The sequence below is a fragment of the Agelaius phoeniceus genome, chromosome W, assembly GCF_051311805.1.
Source record: "Agelaius phoeniceus isolate bAgePho1 chromosome W, bAgePho1.hap1, whole genome shotgun sequence".
Classification (NCBI taxonomy): domain Eukaryota; kingdom Metazoa; phylum Chordata; class Aves; order Passeriformes; family Icteridae; genus Agelaius; species Agelaius phoeniceus.
In genome coordinates this window covers 4,497,654-4,511,158 of record NC_135301.1, presented here as the reverse complement: position 1 = coordinate 4,511,158, position 13,505 = coordinate 4,497,654, and the positions used below count along the sequence as shown (strand labels likewise).

Genomic DNA, 13,505 nt, shown 5'->3' with positions numbered 1-13,505 from the left:
TCTATAAAGGTTCATTTACTCCTATATAATCCTTTAGACGAAAACTGTTAACCAAGTCTGGGGCTAAGACTGGATCCAGCTGCACCTAGGCTCCTCTCTCTGAGGAGTTTTAGAAAGCAAGGCGGTCCTTTCTGCACCTCATTACTCAACCAGAGGGCTTCTCTAATAAACTTTGTCTGAAACTGTCCTACTTTGCCACAAAACAGCCACTCTGCCCCAAGCCTGTAGCACTGCATGGAGTTGCAGGACCTGGCACTTGGAGTGAATGAACTCAACAGACTTACAGGGTCCATAGTCCATAGACTAAGGGAGTATATGTGTGTGTATATCTATCAAAAGACAGGTGATGGGGAACTGGGAACTGTGTGACCTGGCATGATGTAAATGGTATGGAATTAGAGGAGGAAAATGTTCTGGTTTCTGCTGGGAGAGCTCGTTTTCTTCTCAGTAGCTGGTACATTGCTGTGTTTTGGATTCAGTATGAGAATAATACTGATAACACACTGATATTTTGGTTGTTGCTGAGCAGTGCTTACCCTGAGACAAGGGCTTGTCAGTGTCTTGTGTTTTGCCAGTGAGGAGCTGCACAAAAGAAACCAGGAGGAAGCATAGCTGGGACAGTTGATCTTATAATATATATTATAAAGTAATTCATGCTTAAGGGGAAAATGTATGAAATAAAAATTGTAAACGGAATCTAACATCCAACGAGCCTCTGACCATGAGCAACCCGGAGACAGATTACCACATTGGAATTACAAAACTCCTGGTGGCAGCAGGAGAACAATGCCTCATTTACTAATAAAAGAACGTGGCCAGCATGGAGATGGGCTTCCTCCGGAGCCATCAGGGAACACCCAACGACGACGATCATCACTTGGTAGATATCATCAATCAAGATAACCGAAGGCGCCAAGGAACATACATCTGAATACACGACTTCCCCTGACATGATCAGCGCCTGCCACTACCCAGGAAACAGCAATTGTCCAGCCCTGCACAGTGAAAAGAAACCTTCATACATATGTGGGGTTACAAAAGAAATCGGGACACCTCTGCCTCAGGCATAAAAAACTGTACAAAACAGCCCCGCTGGAAACAGCATTCGTGAACAGAGGGGGATCCGATGATAGAGGTTGGATATAGGTTCACCCAGCGCTGACCCTGGGCTCAACGCTGTCTCATTGACTGTGGTTTTTGAGGACCGTATTTTGGTCGCAAAAATAAAATCTTTTGCATTTATTGATTTGGCTTTCTTGTTGATCATTTATAACAATCTGAACTGGCTAAGGGGATATTCCACACCATAGAACATCATGTCCAGTAGATAAACTGGGGGGAGTTGGCTATGAGGGGCCAAATGCTGCTCAGGGATGTGCTGGGCATCAGTCAGTGGGTGGTGAGCAACTGTATTGCGCATCACTTGTTTCTCTTGGCTTCTGTAACTCTATGTCCTTCTTGTGACAATTATTAGTAATATTATTTGTATAATTTTATTATTGAAATTATTATTTTGTTTCAATTATTAAATTGTTCTTATCTCAACCTGATTCTCCTCCCCACTGGGGGGACAGATGGGGGAGTGAGCAGGCATCTGTGTGGTACTTAGTTACTTAGGGGTGAAACTATGACATTATTTTAAAACAGAAATCAGCTGACACAGGCTGAATGCCTTTCTGAACTTGCATCCAATCCCTGTTTTTCTCTACTGTACTTAAATATACATTAATTTCACTTTTTCTTCTAGTTTTTGGAGTGGACAAGGAAAATTACAATTGCAATAATTGGGGGAAATCATATTCTCAAAGAGCAGACAGAAAATCAACATTACCTAGAAATAAGTAAAAATAACAAATATTCATGTTATGGAAGAGATGTACTAAACCACAGGATTTAGGAAATAAAAAAAAACAACCATACAACAAAAACACTTGTAGCTGGTGTTCTGATCACCACACATTATCTACTGTTTTCTGACAGAAGCTATTTAAAAAACATAAACTCATTATGTTAATGTATGTAACATCTGGTGTAATGATTCCCTGAAGAGGTGTGCATATGGGGAAGCAAAGAGGAAATCCACAAACAGAAGTGTTTTACTAATGCAAGTGGATTGCTGAAATAATTCTGAACTCAGAACCTTTACCTTACTCCTGTTTTTGGTATAAAAATTGGCAGCAAGCTGAATTTTAGAAGATTCAAGTAAACTTATGTTCAGTCACATTTCAAGAGATACGAACAGAATTGCTAATTCAGTTTTAAGAAAATAGGAAAGAAAAATATATTTGTATATCCACACTGAAGATTAATATCAGAATCAAATCATGATGTAGTTGTGACAATTATCAGAAGCAAATAGGTTTAGGAGTTTAATAACTCTCACTAGCACAGCTCTCACTTATATCAGTAACATTTTCAGTGAGCAGAATACAGTAATAAGAGTAAACTTACCTACAGTAGCTCTAATTAAGGGGGAGGAATCACCAATATTGTTCAAACATTCACTTTTAATGAAGTCAGTTACTCCATTTGGAAAGTTGTGAAAATGCGCTTTTACATTATTCTTCAAGATGAGACCACTCAAGGAACGTGTTGGCTCATCTGCAAGAGAAAATAATTGTGTTTATAACTTCCATCAGTTCTTAGGATAAAGCAGATTTGCAGAACAATGCAACAAGATCAAAGCTTACAGTGATAAATATTAATCTTTATTTCCTTATCCCTCCTTCCAAATACAACCATCAATTTACATAGCAAAGTTTTTTAGAGTTCACTTGTGAGCAGATTCATGTTTAGTTCTTCAACCAAGGGCATAAGTAACTTGGTATTATTTCTGAAGCATGCTGAAAGTGAGATGTGGATGTTCTACATAGAAAGGATTAATTTATAGTATAAGAAAATTAAAATTTAAAGTTTACAACAATCCAAATCAGCCTATAAAGCTAATTTTAATCAGCATTTTAGCTTTTGGTCAGTTGTGCACCCCCAGCCTACCTACTGGTGGGTTGGTGTGAGAAGCAGAAAAGGCCTTGGCTCTGTGTAAGCCCTGCTCAGCAGTAACTAAAACATCCCTGTGTTATCATCATTTCCAGTACAAATCTAAAACACAGTCCCATATCAGCCACTGTGAAAAAAATTAACTCTACCTCAGCCCAAACCAGAAGAGAAGCCCTGATTTTAGCAAAAAGTAAGGATGTTTAAAGTTCATTTGCACCGAGTTACAGTTTACACACAGATCTATTATAGGCCTTCAAAACTATTAACTGCCCAAAGAAATATAAGAAAAATAAGAGATATAACTTTCAAATATAAAATATTTTAAAACCAAGTTAGTGCATCATAACACAAGGACTCTTATCATACCCATGATGACTGACTGAGGGCCATTAAAAATACTTTTGAGTGCAACCGTTGCTAGTTGAACAAAAATGGCACTTTTAAAAAGAGGGGTTATTGCTAAAATTAATTTTAATCAACTGATTATGAGTTCCAAAACCAGAATGCTGTATACGAGTATTAGAACAAGATTTAAAAATATATTTCAGTCTTCCTGTCTTAGGTTGGAAATGGGGGTGTGTATTCTATTCCTATATGTTAGAGGTGGGGCAGTTATCTTCTGTTAATTGGGCAGTTTCTTGATCTCTTCCACAATCAATCCTCCCTCCGGAGAGATATCTTCGGTTAATGGGCCATTGAGTGTCACTGCATGACTGATAAAATTACATCATCCCATTGCAAGAAGCTCTGCCCAGAGGGAGGAGCCAAGCATTCCTATCTAGATGTAATCAGAGATTTGGAACATCACAGGGAGCCTTTTCCCACTGGATTCCCCAGAGAAGCAGCTTTCCTCTCCACTGGATTTCCAGAGGAAGACCAAGCCCATCTACACCACCACTGAACCTTCAGAGGAAAACTACACCCTCCTACAGGATCACTGCTTCAACAGAACCACATTTGTCACTTCAGGAGGACTACAGCCACCATTTAATTGGACTGCTACCAACACCCTGACCCACAGGGTGTCAGGTTGTATTCTGACTCTGTCAGTGGTTTGTTTTCTTGTTTGTACTATTGCATTTGCGGTTTTAATTTTCCTAGTAAAGAACTGTTATTCCTATTCCCATATCTTTGCCTGAAAGCCCCTTAATTTCAAAATTACAATAATTCCGAGGGAGGGGGTTTACATTTTCCATTTCAAGGAAGGCTCCTGCCTTCCTTAGCAGACACCTGTCTTTTCAAACCAAGACACTTCCTCAAGAAGCACTAATTTTCATTCTCTGTAACTATAAATATTGATTTACAAGCATCACTCTTACATAGAATTCAGTAACTTCATAAACTAGGAATCCACCTGATGCATATATATTTAAAAGACTTCTATAACTTTGCCTATACTACAGGTTTTAAATACCTACCACCTTCTAAACAATGTAAAAGTTCTTGCAAGGCACTGCATTTCAAGGGCCAAAAAGTTTACTAGGAGAACAGATTTACAATTTTAAATAAAAATACCAAAAACTAGATGAGCAGACATACCTCTGTCAACTACAGAATGTGGTTATGAGATGTGACAAGTATTATTATCATTATTATTATTACTTAGGAAGTCAAATAAAGTAATTTTATAATTTTGCTTAATATTTTGAAGACGTCAATAACAAAGATCAGGTGGAGAATATCCTAAAGGAGGACATTCTTACTTGAACTCTTGATCAGTCTCAGGTTCACCTGAAATGCTCTCTGAATTCAAGGTAAAATCTCTCCAATTATTATTACACTAATTTAATATGTCCAATTATTATTCCCTTGCATATCTATAATCCACTGATTGGTATGCTCATATTCAAGTAATCCAGTCTTCCATAAGCAGTTATTCAGAATTAATGTTGTGTCTGGCCAGGAAGTAAGCCAAAGGCATTTTCCTTTCATTTACACACTATTTACAGCCCTTGCAAGCCACAATGAAAGCATTATTTTTAGCAGCCACAGTTGGACACAGAATCACAGAATCATTTAGGATGGAAAGGACCTTTAAAATCATCAAGTCTAACCATTAACCCAGTACTGCCAAGTCCACCACCAAACCAAGTTTTCAAGTGCCACATCCACAGAGCTTTCAAATCCCTCCAAGGATGGCGACTCCATCACTGTCTTGGGAAGCCTATGTCAGGGCTTGACAACCCTTTCATAGCAGAAATTTTCCTTAATACCCAACCTAAACCTCCCCTGGTGCAACTTGAGGCCATTTCCTCTTCTCCAGTCACGTGTTAACTGGGAGAAGAGGCCAATCCCCACCTGGCTACAACTTCCTTTCAGGTAGCTGTAGAGAGTGACAAGGTCTCTCCTGAGCATCCTTTTCCCCAGGCTGAGCCCCCTGAGTTCCCTCAGCTGCTCCTCATCAGACTTGTGCTCCAGACTCTTCCCCTGCTCCATTGCCCTTCTCTGGACATGTTCCAGAACCTCAATGTCTTTCTTGTTGTGAGGGGCCCAAAACTGAACACAGTACTTGAGGTGCAGCCTCACCAGTGCCACGTAAAGGGGAACAATCACTGCCCTGGTCCTGCTGGCCACACTATTTCTGATACAAGCAAGGATTCCATTTACCTTCTTGGCCACCTGGGCACACTGCTGGCTCAAGTTCAGCCACTGTCAACCAGCACCTCCAGGTCCTTTTCCACAGGGCCACTTTCCAGCCACTCTTCCCAAGCCTGTAGTGCTGCAGGGGGTTGTTGTGTCCCAATGGCAGGACCTGAAGTGCGGCCAGGATGAAAAATTATGGCCAAAGCCCTCTCTTGCAACCCTATAAACAGCAGTCCAAAATAAGACCCTTTGAGCTCTCTTGGCCCACAGCAGCTGCAACCAGCAACCTCCCTGAGTGAGACCTCTGAGACACAGCGAACTCTTAAGTTTGCTATTCTCGGAGGATTGCCAAAAAACAATAAGTCCTGGGCTGATGTGGATGTGACAGCCTGGTCAGAGAGCAAGAAAACGAGATAAGTTTTCTCACAGCGGACTTGTGAGACTTTTAGGGAGTTGTAGAGAAAGGATGATAACTTGTTATTATAAACAACCTGCAGGTGGTGTTTTCCTATTCTCTGTTTTTCTGCTCTCATCAAGGATTGTTTGGGAGAAAAGTGCTTTTGTTAATTAGCCAATCAAGTGGAATGCATCTGAACTGTCTATAAAAGAGAAGAGTTTTTCACATTAAAGCTGTTGTTGTGCAAACCAGCCTGCTTGGAGTCTGTGCCACTTTCTTACTCGATAGTGACAGGCTGATACCCTCCACTCCTCAAGTCTTGACCCTTTGCCATTGACAAGATGCAAAGGCATCTGAAGTGAGTGTTTCAATACCTTTGAGAGGAATTTTTCACAGATGCCTTGTACAGACTTGTCATGGTTTGACGCTAGCGCAATGCCAGTGCCCCCATGAAAATATATTCTCCTTAATGGCTGCTGTGAGATGTGACCAGGAATAAAGCAGAGCAGGCTCAAACTTAGAAATAAAGAAAAAAAAACTTTATTAACCTACAACTATAATAAAAGGAACACACACAAAATTCAGAATGAAAAAACTTCCAAAATATTCCTCCTCCCCCCCCAGTTTCCACCCAGGCACAGTGAGACAAAATCTTAGATTCTCAGTCAAGTTACCATCCCTCAGATAATCAACTCTCAGTTAATCAAGGAGAGAGGAGTCCCTCTTGTACCATAGGCTTCCCCAGGAAACACAGTTGAAACCTCCTGTGTTTCCATGTCACACGTGGCACCGCCCAGAGAACATTTGCCATCGTGACATCTTCCTTCCTTCCATGTACAGTGCTCTCACCACCGTTCATGGACCAAAACTGCTTATAGGGTTCCCTTTAAGGATGCTTTGCCAAGTACCAAAAAAGCAACAGTTTCTCACTTTTGGGACAAAGGTCTCCCCCATTTTCACTCCCCCTGGGGCCGAGGGTCTTGAGAACAGAGATCTTCTTCCCTGAAGACAGAGGGTACTACCACACCCTCCTCATCTTTCTCTGTTCTCTCCACTCCTGCACTTGGCATCACTGCAGCAGGTCACTCTCCTGCACTGGCAATCACTACAGCAGGTCACTCTTGGCTCAAGCCATTGCCTCCCCGTAAATGCAGTCTCTGTGTTACAGGAAATTGGTTCCATCTATGGCTATGCAAGAAAAGTCCAGCCAAAGGCCACTCCATCATCTCCTCCCACCTAGGATTCTTCCCCATCTTCTTCTGACATCCTTCACTTGCTCAGACCTTCACCACACTTGCCCATTTCCTTCTATTTCATGTCTGTCTCGCTTCTCATTCAAATCAAGGAGGACTAGTGTTTCGTAAAGTTTTCACTGTCCAAGAAAAGGGTTAAAATATCAGGCTCTGCCTGCCCAGAACTCCCGTGGCAGCCGGGCACCTTCTCGCCGCAAACCCCCCCCCTCCCCTTTCTCCTTCGGCAGTGCTGCCAGCACAAGATATCAAATTTCAAGGTGGCACAAGCACAGGCACAGGCTCTCTCTCTCTATCGGGCAGGGGGGGGGGCCTGCCTGATGCCTCTCAGTGCTCCTCCACCCTTCCATCTTGCAGGGGCCTTCACACCCCTTCTCTGTCCAAGGCTCTGGCCTACCTCACCCCGGCCACATGGCTTCCCCTCCCCCACCCAACCCGTGTCTGGGCAGGGGAGGCCTGACCTCTTTCACCAACCCAGAACCAAGAGAGAGTTCCCCTGAGAGTTCTCTGCTTTTTAACCCCCTGTGTTCTCAGAGGCATATCCATGTTTTCAGTGGCCACATCAGGTGCCAATATTCAAATCTGAGCACTGATTGGTTTGACCACAACCTCCCAAAAAACTCACTTCCTTATCAACCTAGGACAAGACTCTATATCTGTGTCCATATGCTATAGCAAATGTGGAGGAAACACTGCTCTCTGAGATTCTCAAGTACTTTGGATTTGTAAATTACACCTGTAAGAAAGTTACTGTTGTGCTACAGTAAATCCTATATGAATCCTTTGTTAAATTGTTTAAGTTATAAATAAAGTTAAATGCTGTTAAGGTGCTGTCAAGTTTAAGTTAGGGTAAGTACTGATAAGTTTAAGAACTGTTAAGTGCTGTTGGGCCTTTAGGCCATATTAGTTTTTATCCTTACCCTTTTTATCCTTTCATCTCTCCCCCACCCCACCCTGATAATTTTGGAATTATTTCAGTTTGGATTGATTGACTGGATTTTTTTTTGTTTGCTTTTCCTCTGTGTGCCCTAATCATCTAGTTAGTAGAATGAACCTTGCCAATGAAGGTTGTTGTGCTTTTTCTTTTATTTTAAACCTGTTTTTACTGATACCTTTGCCAGTGATTCTTTAAGCAATATTAAAACACTCATTCAATTCATGACACAGTGGGAGCACTAAATTGGAGAGTACCATTCCTAAGCCATGACAGCCTTATTTGGTGCCCAATGTGCAGCACAAAGGCTTGAGATAACAACAGATCTGACAAGAGAAGGTTGGAAACTAATTTGATCTAACCATTTGTTGTATTAGGTGTGGAGCCACTGGTCACAGTTGCTTGGTCTGTTTATGTGGGTGTGGTGCTGAATCCTGTGTATGTTCTCGTATATGCTCCTTGTGGTGCTCTTTTTCAGAGCAGGGAGAGGGATCAGGATTGCTTTGCTGCTGTACCATAGGATATCAGTTTATGACATGATAACATCAAGTGCAATGAAGATCAATTGGGATGTGTATTCAGTGTTGCTCTCCTGCCCCGGCCTTGGGTGCTACCTTTGGGAGTCCATTAATAATTGTACCCATCCTCTAGGGGGAACAGGGGAGGATGATTTTCCCCAGACTTTACCCCCTTTTCCTCCTTCAGGCCTGTTCCATCAATTTTGGGGAATTTTGAATTCCCTTTGGATGTTAAGGAAAGCATGTTCTTGCTGCTACATCTGCCAGGTCTCCTCAATGCAGTCCACACCATGTTTAGAGTTAAGAAAAAGGTTTCTAGGGAGGTTATTAAAAGATCTGCCCTGAGGGTGGATAGTCATTACTGATCATTACCAAGGAATTGCCTGAATTTTCCAACTGGGAGAGGCTACACTATGCCATAAACAGTTTGTACAAATGTCCATAAAAATAAGCCAACAGTAAGAAACTACATTATTTTTAGAATTAAGGCTTCAGAATGAAGATTCTACAGACATTATATTTGGACAACTCTAGGATGTGATTGTGTGGTTTCAGATAGGGTAGAGTTAATTTATTCTCAGTAGCTGTTACAGTGCTGTGTTTTAGATTTAAAATGAGAATGGTGTTGATAACATGCTGATATTTTCATTTTTTGCTAACTCATGTTTATCCTAAGTCAAGGAATTTTTTCTTGTCTCATGTTCTGCAAGTGAGGAGGTTCACAAAAGAAACTGGGAGGGAGCACAGCTGGGACAGGTGACCCAAACTGACCAAAGGGATATTCCACACCACAGAATGTCATGCCCAGTATATAAATTGGTGGGAGTTACCCAGAAGGGTGGCCGATCTGGGTTTGGGAAGGGGGGTCTGGCATCAGTCAGCAGATGGTGAGCAATTGCATTGTGCATCACTTGTTTCTCCCTTTTATCATTATTATTATCATTTACCATTATTACTGTATTTTACTTTATTTTCAATTATTAAACTGTTCTTATCTCAACATATATAAGTTTTACTTTTGATTCTCCTCCCCATTCCACCAGGGTGTGGGGGAGAGATGGGGATTGAGCAAGCAGCTGCAACAGTAATCTTCTAAATATTTAATAGATTGATTACTAGGGAGATCACAATCACAACTGGATTTAGCAGCATGTTTTATAATGTGTATAGTCATGATTCATCACCATGACATGCAAAGTTATTCCACAGTTTCACTGTAGTCTGATAGAAGAATGATGCTCCCACATTTTTTGAAGATTTCATTGGAATTTTAGAATGGTATCTCTTTCAAGATTGAGACTACAAGCACCATGTTATCAGATCTTTTTCCACAAAGATTCCCAAGAGGATAAAAAATTCTTCTATGTGACTATGGAGATCAACCCACCAGCACACTGAGTATAAAAATCAGTTTCCTTTTTCTTTCAAGCTAAATAAAATAATTTTTTTAAATAAAAAAATAGAATAAACCAGTCAATATCCCAAGAACTTACCTTCAGACTTCAGCTTTGTAAGAACAAAAATCAGGTAGTTGTTGAAATCTGGATACTGATTGAGTTGTTCTAGTTTCTGAAGAGAAAAACTGTTAAGGAAATTAAAATCTTCACACACAGCATTTATAGCTTTCTGAATACTATGATTAAGTGAGCTATGTACTACTGCATCATTTAAAAATGCTATGACTATAAACTCACAACATACAGGCTATGAACACTTTAAAAACAATTTCTGTAATTTTCATACTGAAGCAGTAGCTCTTTAGTTATGCTGAAATCTGAGAAAAGAATCCAGGAACACAGAAATTCCTCCCCTCCCCAAATCCCCTACATTCCTCTGCACAGTTTTAGATTTCAAAATTTGCACTTAAAAGTCAACAAAACCTAAAGAATCCACTGAGGCACAATCACATAATACATCATTTTTTACTCCACAATAAATAAAAGCATTTCAGCATTAAAATACAACTATGATGATTTTTATAAGCTAGTCACTTTAATATTAGTCATATACATTTTGATGATGCTAACTAGCCAGTCTGAGCTTTCAACTGCAAGAAGCTGTTTCTTTGTAAATGCCCAGATATTTGTACAAAGAAGTTCATGTTTATCCATGGTCTCTTTAAAAAAAATCCTGTACACAAAACAATTTTCTAGTGACACCTCTCTGAAAAAGCATCTTACTAGCAATACCAACCTCTTTACTATGTTCTCTGGGGCAACTGCAAGAAGAATTATTATGTTTCTGAACAATTAGAAGGTACGTAGCTGTTTTTCTAAAATTTGTCATTACTTTTGCCTCAAATTTCTACGTATTCTGCCACTGCTTGCCTAGAACAGCATTCTGGCATTCTCCTTGTATCTTGTTCTCACACCCTGGTATTAATTACTAGTATGCTCAACAATATTTTATGTCATAAGCATGCAGTTACCAAATATACTAGATATCATCAGTATGGCAAACAATGAAGACATTTAGCAAAAAAATTATTTTTAGAATTAGTAGGATTATTTGCTTCATAGGCATTTATTTTACTTGCTGTACAGCTAAAGCTCTAAATATTCAAAATTGCTAAACCCTGACCATACATAATGATGTTGACATTGATGGGCCTTGCACTGATCAAAAGCCAGATACCATTATTTGAAGCAGACCTTTAAAATGCAATTTTACATGAAAGCTACATTATAATCACTGCTGCTATAATCACCTTTGTATTTGAAATACTAAAGAGCACCTGTTTAAATCTGGGGCATTATCAGAACATATCACCGAAGGGGTATAGGGGACAGACAAAGGTTGACACAGAGACTCCATCGTCAGAAGGCATGAAAAGGCACTTTTTATTAGAAATTCACAGTTCTTATAGAAACAATGGTGGACCTAAGACCTGATTGGCCTTTAGGAAACTTCTCTCACCTATTGGTCAAGAAGGGACAAGTCCTTCTTGTAAACATTTTTGACAAACAGAGATTGCCTACCAGGTGCAGAGATTGAGATAGAAATTAAAACAATTACTTTCTCTGAGCTTTCTCACAGCTTCTCAGGAAAATCCTGGGAGAGCTGTGTCTCTCTCTGTTCAGAGAATATGTGATTACCACAAGAACACTTAGCGACTTCTGTATAGTATTTTTCATAGGACTCAATACCATCTTAGGAATCTGAAATACAGCTGCAAAAACAAGGTGAAATCTACCTTCACCTTTCAGGTAAGAACAGAAGCCTTCCAAGGTTTGACCACATCTACTAGGGAAAAGCCAAGAAGTCGAGCAAATTTGGCTTCAAGCTAAACTCCTAACACAACATACATACGTATTCTTACCTACATAAATGTTTTGTTGCCTTTTGTGAAGACTTTCAAGCAAATGCCTTAAATAAAAAGAGATCAAGATGCTAAACTCATATTCTTCATAGGAGGATATCCTTTCAGGACTTCTAGATATTTTAAAGCACCTCTATAGTTAGCTTAAGGAACAGGAGACAGTAGATGAGAGCTTTATTTTTCAAGACTTATGCTTCTACTAGACTTAATGTGAAATTTTCCTCTTTCAGTCTTTGGTCCTTAAAACCTTGCTATTTCATCACTTCTACAGTCAAGAGAGACCTGAGGGGGGAACAAACAACTCCACACCCAAACAACAAACCAAGAATCCACAACACTAATGCAAAATGTACTGCAAAGCTGCACAAGCCACATAGGGTAGATTTCACTCTTCCTGTAAGATGTAAAAAGTGTAACGAACAGTATTTCAGGCTCAGGATTCTAGGCAGAAACATCCTCACAACACAGCAAAAGACGGTCAGAGCCAGCAGGTCACGGAGAGCGTGCAGTCGGCTCCACCAGGAACGCTCCTCCCACCAGCTCTGGCTTTTGCCGTGAATCCTAGCGCTGGATTAGTTTAGGAAGCCCCTGCTCACCCCTGCTTTGCTGCAGGGGCGACAGCTACCCCGCGCCACATCATCAACTCTGCCTGGCGAGCAGAGGACCCCCCCCCCCCCCCCGCTCCGGCCTTCTCGGTGGGATATGCAGAGAATAAGGGCTAGGTGCTGGCAGAGGCCCAGCATGGAGTAATCTGGAAAGGTAGCAGATACCAAAGCAGCCACAAAGGAGTCAGGGCTTTAAAAATTAAAAAAAAAAAAAAAAAACAAAAAAAAAACAAACAAACAAAAAACCAAACAAACAAACAAAAAACACCAAAAAAAAAACAAAAAAACGAACCTTGGCTCAGGGCTCGCAACAGTAGGCCGCCTTAGCGGTTCAAATGCCGCGCCACGGCCACCCGCTCAAGCGGAGGCTCAGCCCACAGAGTTCGCTGTGGCGGCTCCCCGGAAAGGCCCGGCCGCCACCTGCCTACCACAGCACTGGTCTGTGGCCGCGCTGCCCCCTACCCAGAGTCCCCAGCCTCCCTAGCGGTCGCCCGGACGGCCGCAGCCCCGCTCTGCCTGCTCCGCCCGCCCGCGGTGTAGGCCTCGACCAAGGATACTTGTTGAACGGCTCTCTGCGTGGTGGTGTCCGGAGACTGCGATTCCTTGAGCAGCTGCAGGATCTGTAGAAGCCCCTGTTCATCAGGCTTCCACTCATACTCCATCTTGGCTTGCTGGAAAAAAACATCAAACAAGAGGGCGCGATTAGCGGAGCGGCAGGCCCCAGGAAGGAAGGAAGGAAGGAAGGAAGGAAGGAAGGAAGGAAGGAAAGAAGGAAGTGAGGGAGGAAGCAAGCAAGCACGCTAGCTAGCTGGCTGGCGGCATGATGCCCGGCCTGCTCTCACCCGAGCCCGGCCCCACAGGACAGCACTAACCTGCTCCAGTACACGGACTGAGTCACGGCG

The 13,505-nt window shown here is 41.5% G+C and overlaps 1 protein-coding gene across 1 annotated transcript in view; it reads right to left on the bottom strand.

The window, feature by feature from the left end:
- The window catches only part of LOC143696582 (transportin-1-like), a 57,531-nt gene extending 44,266 nt beyond the window's left edge, over positions 1 to 13,265 (bottom strand). The window contains exons 1-3 of the mRNA XM_077193163.1: positions 13,161 to 13,265; positions 10,173 to 10,248; positions 2,452 to 2,601 (exon numbers count right to left, since the gene is read on the bottom strand). Coding sequence (XP_077049278.1) covers positions 2,452 to 2,601; positions 10,173 to 10,248; positions 13,161 to 13,265 — 331 coding nt within the window. The remainder of the gene's footprint in view (positions 1 to 2,451; positions 2,602 to 10,172; positions 10,249 to 13,160) is intronic.
- Between the last annotated feature and the right edge of the window lie 240 nt (positions 13,266 to 13,505).